The following is a 12,752-nucleotide window of genomic DNA, read 5'->3' on the forward strand; positions in this document are numbered from 1 at the left end:
GGGATAAACCATTTGCGGAGAGACGACAGGTGAACACAATGGGCAATCACTCGGGATAGGGAAAAGAAGCATAACAAAACCAATCAAAACCCCAACTAAACCGAACAGATACACAAAATCAAACATTGGCACTATGTAATTAATAGGGTTGGGAACCTCTACTCAAATACGATTTGCGATCGCAATTATCTCAAAATGTAACGATATATATAGTCAGTCGGGACAGGATATCTGTGTCCGTGTGTTTGGTTGATCACTACAGTTGGCAGCTTGTCAAAAGTTCTCATTTCATTTTCTGAACCGCTTGATCCTCATTCAAAAGTCAAAAGCAAACTTTTTTTAGCTTGTTTGATTTCTGAGTGATGCCAATTTGGTTTGATGTTGATGTGGTGTGCACTAAGGCCTTGGCCCTATCTCCTGCGTCATAACCACATTGCTATCAGAAGGTGATGGGGGCGGGGGGTTCTTTTTATGTGGCCTACTTTGTGAATGTAGGATAAAATTGTTATGTTTGCATCAGCATAACACATTCATATGTGGCGGTAGCCTCAATTTACAACCAGAAAACTCTAGTTTTGACCTGTACAGGAATAGCTTCACATGTTTACTTACGCAATGGGCACGCACGATAGGCTATATATTGATGAATGTTCACCATATTATTTAAAAACTCAGAAGAGAAGAACCTTACATATTTTTCATAGATTGTATTTTTTGCACAGAATTTACATTTCTTCTCAGTGCTCTACTGAATTGATCTATTTATTTCAATAATCCCTGTAAAGGAAAATATTGCAAAGACTGACTAATAAGTAGCACAATTACACTTTAGGCCTTAGGGAAGGAATATTTACATCTTTTGATTGCAAAAATCTTTGTCAAAGTAAAGTGGTGGGCCCGGTAGCGCCTTCGTGTGGTTTATTTTGATAAGACACTTTGCCTTGTGGTCCTTAGATTTTTTGGATGTTGTAATTGTTAGTCAACGGTGGCTGAAGCTCTTTGAGACATTTACTCTGATTAATAGCAATAGTAATGAATATGACAACTTCAAAATAAAAACGAATTGTTATTTTAGAATTACTCAAAGTATGAATAAAAAAAGAGTTATTTGCATCAAGAAACAACTTAATGTTATTTGGAACGAATGTTACATTGTCTGCCTTTGACCTTTTGCTTTGTGTGAGGTTATAATATGCAATTGTTGGCTATTTTGAACCATAACCTAATCTACAAATCTTGATTTCCCATGTTTTCCTTGTGTCACTTGGCTCAACTGCCCAATGAGCTCAGCCAGGCTTTTCACTTCCCGTTGGTTTCTCCCCAGCAGTTCGTAACGCAGGCTGGAGATGTCCCTCTTTATCTCGTTCCATTCACCTGCAGCACAACATGTTTTATCCACAGAACATGATGCGCATCTCTGTGTGTCTGCACCTGCGTGTGAGCCAGTCACCTTCGTTCACCTCGTGGTTTTCTTTGTCCCGCTGTGCTCGCAGGATGTGTCTCTTGACGAGGCGGTTCATGATCTTCTGGAAATTAGAAACGGAGCTGAGTCATTTAAAATGAGACGTCAGTGAACAAAAAGTCCTCAGGTTTGAGGGGAAACCGTGAAAAGTCATTGGAGATGACATAATGAGTTTACCGGGGCATTTTGGAAATCTGTTCTGAGGGTTTTTAATGGAAAAATAGATCAACGTGCCATATGAGTCGAGGCCGACCTAGTAAGGGAGCTTGGAAAATTGTTTATGTCAATGTTGAATATAAAAATATTTTGCAGTAAATCCTCATTTAAAATTCCAATGTTTTCCAGGTTGAAATCAAGGCAAATTAGACAATTATGTTTATATGAAACCAATAATTGACTATATAGTGGTACCTCTACTTATGAATGCTTCTACATATGAAATATTCAGGTTACGAAAAGCATCGATAGGAAAACTTTTGTTTCAAGATACAAGAAGGATCCAAGTTATGAAATGACAATTATCCCTGTTATATATTTAGATTGTTTACTTGATAGGGTGTTGGAAAATCCCATGCATCCGCCCTGGAGTCCTGTTGACGCAACTAAAACCAAAGACAGCAGATGATGAGGCAAAATTGGGTTTTGAGGTCAAAAATTCCAAAATAATAACAACTCAATTTTGTTCCCTTACCTCGTTTCGTTCCGTTTGGTCACATGTTGTCAGTACCCGCAGGATTGCGGCCACCGGGCCAAGACTCGGGAGCAGGTTGAAGGGCACGGGCAGCGAGTTGCTCTGCTCAAAGTAGGTGAACCAAAGTTTGGCCCGAGCGAACTTCCACTCCACGTCAGCGTCACCCTGTGCGAGACGCGACCGTGCTCGCCAACGCTCCGCATATTTTGGCGACAAAGTGTACCTCGATTTCCCGAAAGGAGCTGTTGAACATGGCGATGAGCATGTTGAGCAAGACTATCACCATGATGACATTGTAGACACCGTACAAGACGTAGCCGATGTTTTCAATGAATTTGTGGTCAACGTCAATCACCACCGAATTCACTTCCGACAGGCCAAAAATGGCCCAGAAGAGTGTTTTGAAGCTTTCCTCTAGCCTTTGATAAACATATTGATCAGATACTAATACTACTTTACTTAAGTGCTTAATTTTCAGATGATTGTGTGACAAAAAAGTAAATGGTCTGAACTGGGACTCACGTGGTAAAGGCATTATTGTGCTTGGCTCCAAGATAGTACGAGTACAAGTTGAACATCCCCACCATGAACGCCACAAAGACGGTGATGAAAATCACCAGGAACTTGAAGATGTCCTTCACTGTCCTGCCGAGCGAGATCTGCAACGGGCCGAAGCTCTCGTTGGCAGGCAGGACGTAGGCCACACGGCAGAAACTCAGCACCACCGCGACGGCGTACAGGCCCTCGGAAATTAGCTGCGGATCTGACGGTAGCCATTGGACTCTAGCTGAAATGGAAAATTAATTGTGCAGTGATACAGAAAGATCTGCAATTTATGAAACCTGTGGAGATGACAAAAAAACTGAAGCTCCGCCACTTACCGAGTTGAAAGTACTGAATCTCTGACGGCAGTGAGCTGGACAGGTTGGCGTGGTGCTCATCCACATAACGCTGAGCGGCATACACGTGCCAGAAGGCCATCAACCGTGCACTGAATGAGCTGATGAATATGGCCAAAATGTTGAAATCCAGAAGGTTCCATGGTTCTGAAATGTATTCTCTGATATCCTGCAACCAAATGTTGTTGCATTCTTCCCATGTCTTCCCTGGAGATACAGAAGAACGACGTTGAACCACAATAGCATTCAAGATCGGTAAATAGGTTAATTAGGTCAAACCTAACCTAGAATCCAAGACATGATGAAAATCTCTATCCAGGTGAAAGGAGTGGTTTTCATCCGGAAGAGCTGCGAGGAACCATCTTGGACTGTTACGTTAGGCAGGAACGGCGGTCCGTTGAAGCGATCGGCAGCATTTAAAACCAGCAGGCACAGGAACGTCACAAAGGAGGCAGCGTGAGCCACAAACTTTAGGAACGGTCTGAACATCAGCTTCCCTAGCTGACGGGTAAACAGGTCAAACAGTTAGACGTGTAAAATCCAGAGCTAAATATTGGACTCTAAAGGAACTCAGTTTTTTAATTGACCTATTGACCCTGCAGTCCTTAAAGTTCCATGCATGTTCATTTTCAAAAAATGTTCCTCCCCTTCAACACCAAATGAGATTTTTCCAGACCAACATTAATTTTCTAGTTCCTCCTAACCTTACTGGATGGTGCAATCCAGGACACGAGAGCCAGAACAGGCAGGCCGGCTGCAACCCCAAGTACCAGGAGGACCTTAAAAAGTGTGGTCCGCTGACCAAGTCCATACACATCCTGGTACCAGTTGGAGAGCAGCTGTTGCTGGCAGTTGGGGTGAGCTACAAACTGGCACACAGGTATTACTAAGTTTTGTGTACTAAGTCTCGCTTTTGTGAAAGACTCACCTTCTTAACCTCATATTTGATGGCAAATTTTAACCTAGCAAAACTTTGCACGTCATCTGTCATGTCACCATGCAAAACTGCCTCCACTTCTTCTGTGTTCTGACACAAGTCCAGTAGGCCCACCATGAAGTCTTTGCACTGGATGGACAGTTTCTTATAGTCGTTCTGGTGGGGAAAAATGAAATACAGGTCAGTACAGCGCATTGGTTTCATATTGAAATCTCACTGGCAGTCAGTTTTAACTGGTTCGTAATGACCGTGCATTTTTAAACCATTGGACATATTTCCTTTCAGGTGGATTCTGGCTATTGGCGGCTCAAATTGCATGGGGTAACTGAGTTTTGTCTACAGCACATGTGTCAAAGTGGCAGACCGGGGGCCAAATCTGGCCCGCCGCATCATTTTGTGTGGCCCGGGAAAGAAGAGAAATCATGAGTGCCAACTTTCTGTTTTAGGATCAAATTAAAATGAAAAGTATAGCTGTATATTAAATTTCCTGATTTTCCCCCTTTTAAATCAGTAATTGTAATTTTTTAAATCATTTTTTTCTGTGTTTTTAGTTCAAAAATCATTTTGTAAAATCTAAAAATATATTTTAAAAAAAGCTAAAATAAACATTGTTTTAGATCTATAAAAAACGGAATATTCAGGGCTTTTAATACAGTTCTTTTAATCCATTTATTTAAAAAATCTATATATTATATCTAAAATTGTCCGGCCCACATGAAATTGAGTTGACGTTAACGCGGCCCACGAACCAACCCGAGTCTGACACCCCTGGTCTGCAGGATCTCAAACAATCTAGTCCTAACGCCACACTGAAGTTCTTAAAGACTAAGCTACTGCCCTCTTAAAAAATCTTGCATTTTACCTTCAACTCTTTCTCAGTGCTGGCCAAAACCGCCAACTCATTGCTCAACTCCAGCGCCGCCATCACGGGGTCTTTGTTGGAAAGCGACAGGTAAGCCGGACTGGCGAGACCTTTGTAGGCGTCAATGCGGGACTGCGAGTGTCTGAGGGAGTCCTCGGCCTGCTGCAGCGTACAGTCGTCGCACTGGCAAAAGTAGTCATGTGGCCGCTGGATACGGGCCCCCCTGGCGAGAAGCAAGTGCAGTATCTCATAGTCGTGGAGCTGCGAAGCCAGGATGACGGGTGCAATCTCCTGAGACAAAAGGCTGCCATTGTCGTCGTACGCGAAGAGGTCTCGACGTACGTCCACCTGACTGGGTCGTGAGTTCAACCCCCGAACATCTGAAAAAGCCTGATGGCTCAAGATGGCTTCCGCGATGCGTGCGTATCCTTTACGAATGGCTAAAAGCAACGCGTCCCCCACCCTGGTCAGCTCTTTCCGCTGCAGGAGCAACTTGGTGATCTCCAAATTCTCATTGGACACTGCCAACTGCAGAGCGGTCCGGCCCGTGAAGTTGATGGTGTTGACATCGAGATCTGGCAGGCGGGCTAGCAGACGCTGCGCCTCGAGAATGTCGCCGCACTTAACGGCCTCTAGGAAGGCTTCTTCAGTCAGTGAGAGGCTGGAGACAGCCTCACACAATAAATCCATTTTGATCATGCGAGATTTGTTCGGTTACCTGAAAATAATCAATCCACCATTTAAAAATATGATGTCCCATTGAATTCTCCTTTAAATACCAAGTGTAAGACTTTATGATCGCAATTGGTTTGGAATCTGAGTTATATTTCCCAGCTGGTTTGTTGGCTCATCCAGGTCATTCTATGGTCACATTTATTTTCATTAACTCAACTGTCCATTTACCCTGCAGAGAGCTTCCTAGAAGTGACAATTCTGTGGAGCTTACTCATTATTCTCTCCCCATGAAGAACACCACCCACGGGCGGATCATCTGCTTTCCTGACAGGTTGCACCTGGTAAGGACACTCCTTGTGACAAACGGCATTTTATACATTTATTATGAGCTACATTTAACATATTTATATGCAGGGTCTCTCAAGATAAGCACTTAGTGTTTGTTGGAGCCATTGTGTCAAAGTGAATCCTTGTTCAGAATAAATCTAGGTTTCTAATCGGTGATTCCATTTCAATAATATATATATACATATATATAGATCCCAATAAAGCGAGACTTGTCCTTTCATTCCATTGTAAACATTGTTGGGAAGGATTAGCTCATGCCCGATTGATATGAATGGATGTGCACTCAAATCACACAAAATTAACTACAACTGACCAACAAAGACGCTAGCTTTTGATTGACAATAAGAAAACAAAATCATCCTACTTTGGTTTTTCACTCACCTGAAAAAAAGCAAATCTGTCCTTCAATTCTCCATCAAGTCTTATCACAGGAAAGTTTTTGTCTTTATTGGCATCCTGTCAGTCTCTTGCTTTCCTACGAGGGAGTGCTGAACTGACCAAGAGGTTGTGGTTACCACACGCAATTTTGTGTGAGGTCATACTTGGGATGTGCCCTGCGCAGTTGGTGTTTTTTTAAGATCACATTCTGGCATTTATTGCCGTTATTGGCAGCCAACAAGTTCATAAGCGCTGTTCTTAAAAAAAATGTCCCAGGTTGATAACAACCAGATTTTTCCAAATAATAAAATAGTAGTAATTGTCAAACTTTTAACACCATCCAGGTTATTATCATAATAACCCACATTAAAAAATACAATTCCATAGTACGCCCAAGTTTTTTTATTTAATTAGTTAGTTTTGTATTTTAATTGAATAGAATATTTAGAATAGTTTTGAAACATTCTAAGGTCATGCACAGTTTAAGCATTCGTATTACAGTTCCAGAAAATATGACAAGGAGTGGCGAATGAACGTTCCCAAACAAATTGTATTGGACGTCTATCAACGTCAATGGCAGACAAACATTACTCATTCCAAGCCAATGATTGTGGATCACTGTCATTAGCAGTGAAATAGCTATACAAAAAATGTTTCAGTAGCTCAGCTACCGATGCTTTCTATTTCAAAGTGACGTTGACACAACTTCCAAGTGATCTTTCATATTTGTCGTCCTCTGCTGGACAGTTGTAGTACCTGCACAGCAACCGTCACCAAGGAAGTGCGTCCTGCCTGACTCGTTGAATTATGGCTCCACCAAAAACATACAAACAGGTGAGTGTTTGAATCTTTCCAACTAAATTAGTGGAATACGCCAACGGAGAGGTTAATTCAAAACAACTGATGTTTTCTCGATGAGTGTCATCAATTTTGGGCCGGGTTTTTGAATACAATTCACCGTGATCGTTGTGCCTAAAATGGCTAAACTTGCTAATACTGAACACAGTTTTACATATCCTTTTATCATATGTATATTCGCTTTTTACTGGACACATTTAACCAATACAAACTCGATGATATACATCACGATGACATAATGAACGTCAAGGCTCTACAGCAAGGATGCAGGTACGCAGGGAAAACCTACTCCGCTGCAGTTTTATTTTCTTTAAAAGAAATTCAACGACGTCATCTTAACTATTACAAAGCAGGTGTAGAGCTACTGCCTGATGGGATGTTCTGTCGAGTTCGCCAAGTTAGCGAGATTCTTCCTCCTCCTTAATGGCTCAAATACGTGTGCTTGTTGTCCCCAAACAGAGATGAGTAATGTCGAGCCTTCAACAGGAGAGAGAAGCTCTTGTTAAAGAGCAAAAGGTGAACAGAGAGCGAGCTCGCAAATGTGTGCAAGAAACCAACCGCAGGCGCAGGTATGACATCTTGAAAAATTAAAAAAGAATCTGGTGTATGATCATCAAATTTATGAATGAATTGGACGTCCTTTGCTGTCAATGGCAGTGATTTTTTAGTGGTCACGACAAAGAATAGTTATTTTGTAGTTGGCACTTGTGAATTTTACTATATGACTATTTCAGGTCATTATTATTTGTCATTCTTGGTTTGTTTTTACAATGTTAATAAACACTAATTTAATGAAATTAAAATCAACCACCAATAACATTCTAAAGTTCATTATTTTTTTATCATTATTTCATTGCATGCCTTTAAACATGTTCATGTTTCAGTGCCAGATGTCCAATTCATTTTGATTGGGGGGACACGTGAACATTTTTTTTTCTTTAAAATGTCCAAACAAAAGCAAGTGATGCACATTTATAACTTGAATAAGTTATTTTTTTTTATCTTTTGGCCTTGTGGTAGTTGGTATGTTTTGACCTGCCATTTACATTTTTTTGTTACACAGTGCTTTTTTTATACTATTCAGAATATACTGAATATAGGTTAGTACTAAATACAGTACTGAATACAGGTTAGTACTAAATCGGGTCTAAACTAAAAGTAAAAATTGAGAAACTGTTATCATGAAGGCCATTGTTGTTCAAACAATCCAAAAACATGGTTAATTTAGTGATGAATTAAGTTTCAGAAGTCAATTCATATAAATGTACTTTCATGTCCATTTTGATGAAATACAAAAATCGCAATCATAGTCTTCAAAACGGGAATCGGGATTGAATCTAGTCGGAACCTGTGAACCGTGATACGATACGAGGCAATTCACACCCCCTACTAATGTGCTTTCTGGTCTGCGTCTCTTGCAGGGATCTGCGAGAGAAACAGAAACTGTGGGTTCTTCAGGAGCAACGTCGGCGCGAAGAAGTGCTCCAACAGCGCCGCAAGAAGATCCAAGATGTCACTGAACACTTCCAGAGGGCTTTCGTGCACCCATCTCAGAGGCCTGCCCATTGCGAGAGGCTGACCTTAGTCAAAGACAATCCAAATTTGGAAGATGCGCTCAATCAAATCCGAGGCCCAAAGATAACATCTACCAATAACAGGTAATGCCAACTAAGAGAACCCTCGCCCGCCTTGCCGATGTACCTAGGAGCTAATTCGTTATTTCCCTTGTCTTCAGCTCAACGGGCAGAAACCCAGCTTCCAATCTCACAGTTCTGTTGTCAGAATCACCTGCTAACCACCCGCCGGTGGGGTTGCAAGCGCTTTTGGGACGGCGGGAGAACAGTCCTGTTGTCAAGAGGTGGCAGGAGCTTACGAAAAGGCAGGGGAAGCCTCAGGATGAGAGTGGACAGGTTTGTTCTGGTCACCAAGATTAGACCAATGTTAAAGTTAGAATTATAAGGGTGTTAAAATAATCGATGCTGTGATATATCGGGATATTGCATTGCGCAAATCTCGTTTGAATTTAAAATCTGTTTTACATGTGTGTTTTTGCTGCAAATAAACAATACAGTGGTTGCACTTCCACCCGTGTCCACTAGTGAGAAGCACGCAGCAGCTTTCCAATCTGCCGAAATAACTGCACAAAGGAGTGTGCGGCTGTGTGTGGAAGCTGAGTATGTTGACCAAATTGTGTTCCTTAAAAGAATCTAAAATCTCATCTAAAAAATCTAATCGAAATGATCTAGGGCCAAAACATTAACACTTTAAACCCCCAAACAAAAGCAGTGTTCTACCACAGTATTGATGCACTATGGTGCACAGTTCCAACCAAAAAGTTATTTATGTCTTTTGGCCCTGCGGTGATTGGTACACCTGGAATGATCGACCTAATGTTTACGAATCGTGTTGCCATATGTGAGACATCAAACATCCCAAGAGACTAAATCGATTCCGTCTTTTCCAGGAGGACAACGTGTCCTGTTGCTCAAAGTCCGACAGCCTATCCAGTCAGGACAGTCTGGAGAACGAAGAACCCGCCCAAAATACTGCCTTGCACTATTTGGAAAAACCCCTCCAGGACCTAAAATGCGCCAACAACCCAGGTCTCGTGTCATCAGCGCCCATTCCGACCTTTGTCGCCGTGAAGCCGTACATCCACAAGTTACCCGCAGACCTCAACTACAATCTGCCCACTCAGAAGGACATCTGCGCCTCCCTGAACAACCTCAACAAGTTGTCGGCGGATGTCGCCGCGGGCAAACGCGTCAACACGGCGAGCCCCAAGATCCCGCGGCTTCAAGAATCCGGAGAGTCAAACTCCCCGTCACCGGCGCCCGGCAAGGTCCAATTCATGAAAGGCATCCTTAAAAGTCTCCCGGGTGAAACGCCAGCAGAATCCCTGCATTTTCCCAACAACGCCGTCAAACCTATGCAGTTCCTCGTGCGCGACAGCATCGAATTAGCCAAAGCCAGAACCAAATCTGCCGACTTCAAGAGCGCGTCTAAGAAGCTACGCTGGCTGGACGAGGAGTCTGGTGAAGCCGGGGACATCCGCTCCTGGTCCTCGACAGATATTAGCAGTCGGGTATCCCAAGACCTACGAGGGGATTACCCAGCTAGAGTCGGACCGTGTCTTGTTTCCGCCAGCGCCCTCTCCCAATCGCCGATCCCCGTGGCCAGAGTTCGGGGCGAGTTGCAGAAGCCGGGACCACCCGCAAGAAGCTCCCATATCGGGGACCGGGCTCGTGTCAGCCACCAGCTTGTTCCTCCACCTCCCGAAGACGTCCCACACAAGGACACGCAACGTCTTATGACGGGGGACGGTGGCCTCGTGCACGCCCGCTCAATGCCATCGTTAGTGCGACCCACAACTAGGAGCAGCTGGAAAGGCTCGCCGGCTTTCAGCCAATCGATGATCCCGGGGGATGGCGGCAGACCGAAAGGGTGTACGCAATTGGAAAAAGTTTTAGACCGCACCCCAACAGATGACGAGATCTACCAACTGTGCAGGGACGTCAGCAACGCCTTCATAGGCATTGGTGGACAACGGGTGGACGCTTCATTAGGTACACTTCACATCTAAAAAAGTCAGGTTCACACAAATTGATCCAAAAGTGACCCATTCCAAAATGGATACTAATTGAGATTTTAATTAATATTTAATTGAATGATTTGTTTAGTCTTTAACCAGGGGTGTCAGACTCGGGTTGGTTGGCGGGCCGCTTTAACGTCAACTTGATTTCACGTGGGCCGGACCATTTTAGATATAATATTTAGATTTGTTTTAATAAATTGATTAAAAGAGCTGGATTAAAATCCCTGAATATTCAATTTTTTATAGATCTAAAACAATGTTTATTTTAGCTTTTTATATATATTTTTAGATTTTACAAAATGATTTTTGAACTAAAAACACAGAAAAAAATGATTAAAAAATTACAATTATTGATTTAAAAGGGGGAAAATCAGGAAATTTAATTTACATCTATACTCTTCATTTTAATTTGATCCTAAAACAGAAAGTCGGCACTCATGATTTACTTTCCCGGGCCACACAAAATGATGCGGCGGACCAGATTTGGCCCCCAGGCTGCCACTTTGACACGTGTCTTAAACAGATCCAAATGAGTAGACATTTTAATGGAAAGTCAAGCTTCTGTTTGTCTACTTAAAAAGTACTGAAAAAAAACGTATAAAACACATTTTGATTTTAATGTTACATTTTCCCTTTTCCTTTTTCCAGTTAAAGCTGGCACTCCTCGCTCTCAGCCTCCCACCAGTGGGCGCACAGGGAACAAATCTGGCACGGATCAGAACCGACGACCTCTTTCTACCAACAAAAGGAACCCTGATATATTGAAGGTGGGTACAAACTTGCAGTTTAATCTTTCATTTTTGTGTTTTTGTCTACCTGGCCTTTTCCCATTCAGAAATCCCAATTAAACCGAATAAGGGAACATTGTGAAAGATTAAATGGGCCATTAACACCATCATAAAGCCCATTCATTTTTGTGATCCAACACTTTGAGCGGTATCAAAACCAGTTTTCTTTAAGTATAGCTCCAAAATATGCCACAAGGGGGCAAGCAGGGTTCTTAACAAAAAATGGTGACACATGCATGGCGGCAAAGTGGATTTTTTGAATTATCCAGTTTAGCATACAAATTTCTATTCCAGATTACATGCGTCAAGGCGGGTAATCCAGTAGGATCGTCTCCCAAAGGCTTTGCCACCAATCACCCGAACAAAGGTCCGTATAGAAAAAAAATAAAGTCCAAACTGATAAGTGACTGACGCAATGATTTTTTTCCCAACTCAGGTGCCAAATCTGCCACCCAACGCCGTCTGAGTGATACGTACGGCCACAGTCCGTTGAACGACCGGCTCGTCAAACCTCACAGGACGTCATCTCTGCCCCACCAACACCAGTACCAGCGCCGACCCCCGGCATCCACAACCATCTCCTTTGAGGAGCAGAAAATCTTTCAGTCTTTGGACCGACTCAACTGCCAGCTGCACCGCAAAGGCGGTTCGCATTGACCCGCGACTAGGCCCAAAGCGTCGATCGTCCCAGCAAGATGGACTACTTTACCTAGTGCTTTGCTTCCAGGTGAAACAGCTTCCGCTACCGTGAAACCAAGTGTGCCTTACGGAGGAAAAATTAAGAACCAGCTGCGCAAACATAAGCAGAATTCAAAATCAGGATTTATCTTCAATAACACTTTGGCCATCACTCAATGGAAGTTATTTTTTTTCCACCTTTTGTCTAGAGTTACACTGCAAGTGGACTTTTTTTTAAAACCGTACATTAACTCAGTAGCTATCATTGACGTTCACCTATTTTGGATGGCTATCACAATCAATGGCAGCCAATATGTTAATATTAATCCTGTTTGAACTTAAAAAAAGGCAATTTTACTTCAACCTACCTGTGTAAATCTAGCCTATATAGCATCACGACCTCTGACACTAGCTACCTCTGACAATCTTGCTTTCACATGCTAAACTGAAATCTCAAATATACAACAAAATATGATCTTAAAAGCATTATTCTAAATGTAAACACTCCCACTTGACAGCCTTTGACTCATTCTTTCTATGGCACACAGTTACTGACATTAGCACTTAAAACACTCAATCTA

At 42.5% G+C, this 12,752-nt stretch overlaps 2 protein-coding genes across 2 annotated transcripts; one reads left to right on the top strand and one right to left on the bottom strand.

The window, feature by feature from the left end:
- Positions 1 to 984: 984 nt before the first annotated feature.
- On the bottom strand, positions 985 to 5,541 carry trpc6b (transient receptor potential cation channel, subfamily C, member 6b). The gene is made up of 10 exons (XM_077611615.1): positions 4,852 to 5,541; positions 3,981 to 4,145; positions 3,757 to 3,921; positions 3,337 to 3,553; positions 3,035 to 3,259; positions 2,676 to 2,940; positions 2,377 to 2,572; positions 2,154 to 2,318; positions 1,451 to 1,526; positions 985 to 1,374 (listed from the first exon to the last, which is right to left on the bottom strand). Exons 1-10 carry the CDS (start codon positions 5,539 to 5,541, stop codon positions 1,223 to 1,225), a joined length of 2,316 nt encoding a protein of 771 aa, XP_077467741.1. The 3' UTR covers positions 985 to 1,222.
- A 2,000-nt stretch (positions 5,542 to 7,541) lies between these two features.
- cep126 (centrosomal protein 126) lies at positions 7,542 to 11,575 on the top strand. The gene is made up of 6 exons (XM_077611617.1): positions 7,542 to 7,679; positions 8,532 to 8,768; positions 8,846 to 9,020; positions 9,575 to 10,676; positions 11,354 to 11,476; positions 11,541 to 11,575. The coding sequence occupies exons 1-6, from the start codon at positions 7,579 to 7,581 to the stop codon at positions 11,573 to 11,575; spliced, it is 1,773 nt and encodes a 590-aa protein (XP_077467743.1). The 5' UTR covers positions 7,542 to 7,578.
- Positions 11,576 to 12,752: the final 1,177 nt, after the last annotated feature.

The sequence above is a fragment of the Stigmatopora argus genome, chromosome 10, assembly GCF_051989625.1.
Source record: "Stigmatopora argus isolate UIUO_Sarg chromosome 10, RoL_Sarg_1.0, whole genome shotgun sequence".
NCBI lineage: Eukaryota > Metazoa > Chordata > Actinopteri > Syngnathiformes > Syngnathidae > Stigmatopora > Stigmatopora argus.